At 44.8% G+C, this 3896-nt stretch overlaps 1 protein-coding gene across 1 annotated transcript; it reads left to right on the top strand.

Annotated features, from left to right (window-relative positions):
* Positions 1–60: 60 nt before the first annotated feature.
* NDUFB2 (NADH:ubiquinone oxidoreductase subunit B2) lies at positions 61–3586 on the top strand. The gene is made up of 4 exons (XM_042469913.1): positions 61–216; positions 2082–2223; positions 2775–2869; positions 3496–3586. Exons 1-3 carry the CDS (start codon positions 134–136, stop codon positions 2847–2849), a joined length of 300 nt encoding a protein of 99 aa, XP_042325847.1. The 5' UTR covers positions 61–133; the 3' UTR covers positions 2850–2869; positions 3496–3586.
* The last annotated feature ends 310 nt before the right edge of the window (positions 3587–3896 follow it).

The following is a 3896-nucleotide window of genomic DNA, read 5'->3' as shown; positions in this document are numbered from 1 at the left end:
AGGGCTTAAACGTTTATCTCAGCGAGGACCAATCAGAGCGCGGGTTGTTGAGCGTCGGCGCGGCTCAGCCAATAGGAGGAAGCGAGGTTGGGAGGTGGTTGAAGGTGAGGGCAAAGAGGTCCAGCCAGCCAAGATGGTGTTGTCGCTGCTGTGCAGAGTGGGCGCCCGCGCCCTTCGCGCTAGGAGCAGCCCAGGGGCCCTTGTGGGGCTCCGGCGGTGAGTGAAGGGAGGAGGAGGTGGACCCTCGGCTCTTCTTCGGGGAAAGGCGAGCATCGGGAGGATGGGCGGAGGACAGTCAAGCGGTGGCCTCACTAGGGTTGCTTTGTGTGGGTTTGGGGGCTCTGTGGCCATGTTCCAGAAGAGCGTCTACCAGCAGCATCTGTGGCCATGGGCCTCTTCTGAGGAGCCTTGCCTGGAAAAGAGGGTCTGAGTGGGCCTGGGCAGGCAGGAGTGCTTTGCATGGGGACTGCTCTGTGCTGATGATGGTTGGCCTCCATCCACCTCCTTCCCCCATTTCACACCGAACAGAAGCCTTCTTAGCAGTCCTTTTTGTTTGTTTGTTTGTTTGCACTAATGTTCCTCCTAAATCCTAATTCCCCCATATGCCACAAATGCTAACAATTGTGTGATATACACAACTACCCAAATTTAAAAGTGAACCTTCGAATTACAGTATCATCAGCACCACTTGAATGTATTTACACACACATCCTGAAGATTTGGTTGAATAAAGGGAGGTAATAGTGCCAGTCTATTCTGCTCTGGTCAGACCTCACCTGGAATATTGTGTCCAGTTCTGGGCACCACAATTCAAAAAGGACGTTGAGAAACTGGAGCCATGTGTCCAAAGGAGGGAGACTAAAATAGTGAAGGGTCTGGAAACCTTGCCCTATGAGGAACAACTCAGGGAGCTGGGGATGTTTAGCCTGGAGAAGAGAAGGTTAAGAGGTGGTATGTTAGCCCTGTTTAAATACGTAAAGGGATGCCATTTGGGATTCGATGCCTTTGGGGTATTTAGGCTCCATTCCTGTGTTACCTAAGAAGAAGAAGAAAACACAGATGGTTGCAGTCTCTCATACAAGAATACCGTATTTTCATATCCTCCCTAAAAATAACATGACCAGAAATTCAATAGCTTTGAATTTGTTTTATCCAACCGTCCTGGAAAAGCTTTAAATTCTGGGCCTTTGCTGGTATTAAAGGCAATCAGTCTTGGCGTGAACTTGTAAAGTATAGCTCTGTCCACGAGGAGAAGACTTTAATATAGGATGCAGCTGGCAGAGTCCAAGAAGGAAACATATGTGGCCACTTTCCACTGAACAGGAGAACGGGCTTCTTGTATTGTGCATAAATGGCAACTATGAGCATGTGCCCTGAAGCATCTGTTACTTGATTTTTAGTGTACACCCGTCCATCCATATTTGCTGGGGTCAGGGACACAAGCCCCCCATGAATGTGGAAAAACCACAAACAACAAAAACACTGTTTTTACCTGAGAGGACACCTCTCTAGGAATCTCTAGGTCCTCCAGGGCAACTCTGTGGTCAACATTTGCCAGACATTGACCAAAGAGTTGCGCTGGAGGACCTAGATATTCCTAGAGAGAAGATATTAATAAAATCTGTGAATAATCAAAGCCGTAAATGTGGAGGGATGAGTGTTATTCCCGTCCCCCTGAGCTACTTGGATACATCCGATTCAGGGGAGTGGACCTTAAGAGTTGAGTATTAAAAATAGACCCAGAGAGATGCCTACTCTCTATAATTCCCCAGTAAATATACTCTATTAAATGCAGCAAGTTTTCTTTTGAAAGGAGGGTGGGAATCATGTAGCCCTCCGGAAGATGCTGGACTGCAACTCCAACAGTCCCGGCCATCATAGCCAGTGGTGATAAATGCTGGGGAATGCAGCCCCACGGCGGCATTTGAAGGGTGGCATGATTTTTCACCCATTTGGAAGGAAAGCAGGTTCTTAGGCATTGGAATTTTGCATCCAGTGGCCGAACCCTATTGTCTCCTGTCTTTCTGTGTTTGTAGCCTTGGTGGTAAATCTGTCTCCCTTTCCATACATTTGCCTTGCAGTGCTGGCGGTGTACACATTGAACCTCGCTACCGCCAGTTCCCAGAGCAGACACGATCCCAGCAGGTAACGGCAGAGGTGCTCAGTAGCCTAATGTGGTTCTGGATCCTGTGGAAGTTCTGGCATGACCCTGATGCTGTCCTGGTAAGTGGGCTGGGAAAGAATATAGAGTAGCACCAGGGTATATTTTCTAATACTGCACATTTCCCAAGTCCTAGCACCTGGTGAGAGGAATCCTCTCTCTGTCCTGATGACAAATACCTCAGTAAACTGTATACTGGCAGGCAGTTGTTAAAGTGCTTGGAAGTCTGTTGATAACAAGAACCCATGGGCCTCAAGGTGTTTCAGAGTTCTTCAGTAATAGCCCTGCCATGTTGGCTGGGGGACAGGAGATGTAATCCTGAAAGGCATCAGGTTGGCAAAGGCTGCTAACTCAGAAGAAAATGCAGATCAGCTAATGCTTGTCTCGCTTCCTCTTGTGGCATGGACCTGTGTTTTTTGCTTTGTGAAAACTAAGTGAAACACTAACAGACACAGCCTCTCTAAATGCATAACTGCTGCTTATGGAACTCCACTCCTCAAAGACCCAGCTCAGCCCAGCAACCACAATTTGACCACCCTTGAAAAAGTGGACAAAGTCTTCTCTCCTCTGTTTACTGTTCTGAAATATGCCACCCTTTCTTTGCCTCCCACAGGGCCACTTTCCTTATCCAGATCCGTCTAAGTGGACAGACGAAGAGCTGGGAATCCCCCCTGATGATGAAGAATAACATGAACTGTTTGTTCCAAAGTATGATTTTAAACATTTATTTGAAATTCTAAAAGCTAGTGTGAAAGTATTCCTGACATGAAGTCCTACCTTTGAGAATGTGGGGATGGGAGGAGGAGGTGTCCTTAGAGAAATCAAATTAGATGCTTCTGAAATTTTGCCACATATCTTTGTTAACTCTCATTCTGATCTGTAAATGTGTTTGAGGCACACTTGAGTGGCTTTTGTCTACATCCCTGGCTTCCTATGTTTATTCCTGCTTTGAATGGTAATCTAGCAGTTATATTTTCTCCTATGAAACCAAGATGTAATGTGCTATATTAATTTGACTTATCACATTAGATAATCTCTAATAGTCTTTCCCCAATAAGAAACTCTCCAGATGTTTTGGGCTGTAACTGCCATATGTCTCAAGTACCATGATATCACCAGGGAGAATGGGAACTACCAAAATATTATAGTAGACATTGAGTAATGATGCTGGGGTGGGGAGTTAGAGCAGTTGTTTTTCCCCATGGTGCAATATATTGAAATTTGTCCTTGAGAATGGGACTCCATGATAAGATGTACTTTGTTTCTTCATGCAACATTTTTTATTCTTGTTACTGTTGAATCAGCTAAACCAAACATCCTGTCTTTATTTGCAGACTTCTGGGAAGAGAGCTGCAGAAAAAAAATCTTACTTCCTTTTATGTAATTCTTTAAATTGTAAATAAAAATAAAAATCTGGTAAATTCACCTTGTGAAAGTTCTGTTTCCACAAAAAATTCTGTAGAGGATATAGTATCAAAATATAGACATTCAGTTCTAATTTTCCAGATATGCACCTTTGTTTTGTTAGGAGGTTGTGTCTTAAATCTTCATTGGAGAGTCTTAATCTAGATGAGTACCTACAGCAGATAGGTACTGTAACAACTTCAACAGGAAGGAGGAAACCGTTAAAGTGAACAAAGTTTGGCTACCTGTCCTGAAAAACAGCAAAATCAGGACTCATCAAATGCAAATGAGAAACCACCCAGGGCCAGGGGTTTTTCCAGCAGACAATGAA

This window comes from Sceloporus undulatus, chromosome 5 (assembly GCF_019175285.1).
Source record: "Sceloporus undulatus isolate JIND9_A2432 ecotype Alabama chromosome 5, SceUnd_v1.1, whole genome shotgun sequence".
Classification (NCBI taxonomy): Eukaryota; Metazoa; Chordata; class Lepidosauria; order Squamata; family Phrynosomatidae; genus Sceloporus; species Sceloporus undulatus.
The sequence above is the reverse complement of the archived record's forward strand: the minus strand, read 5'-3'. Positions and strand labels throughout refer to the sequence as shown.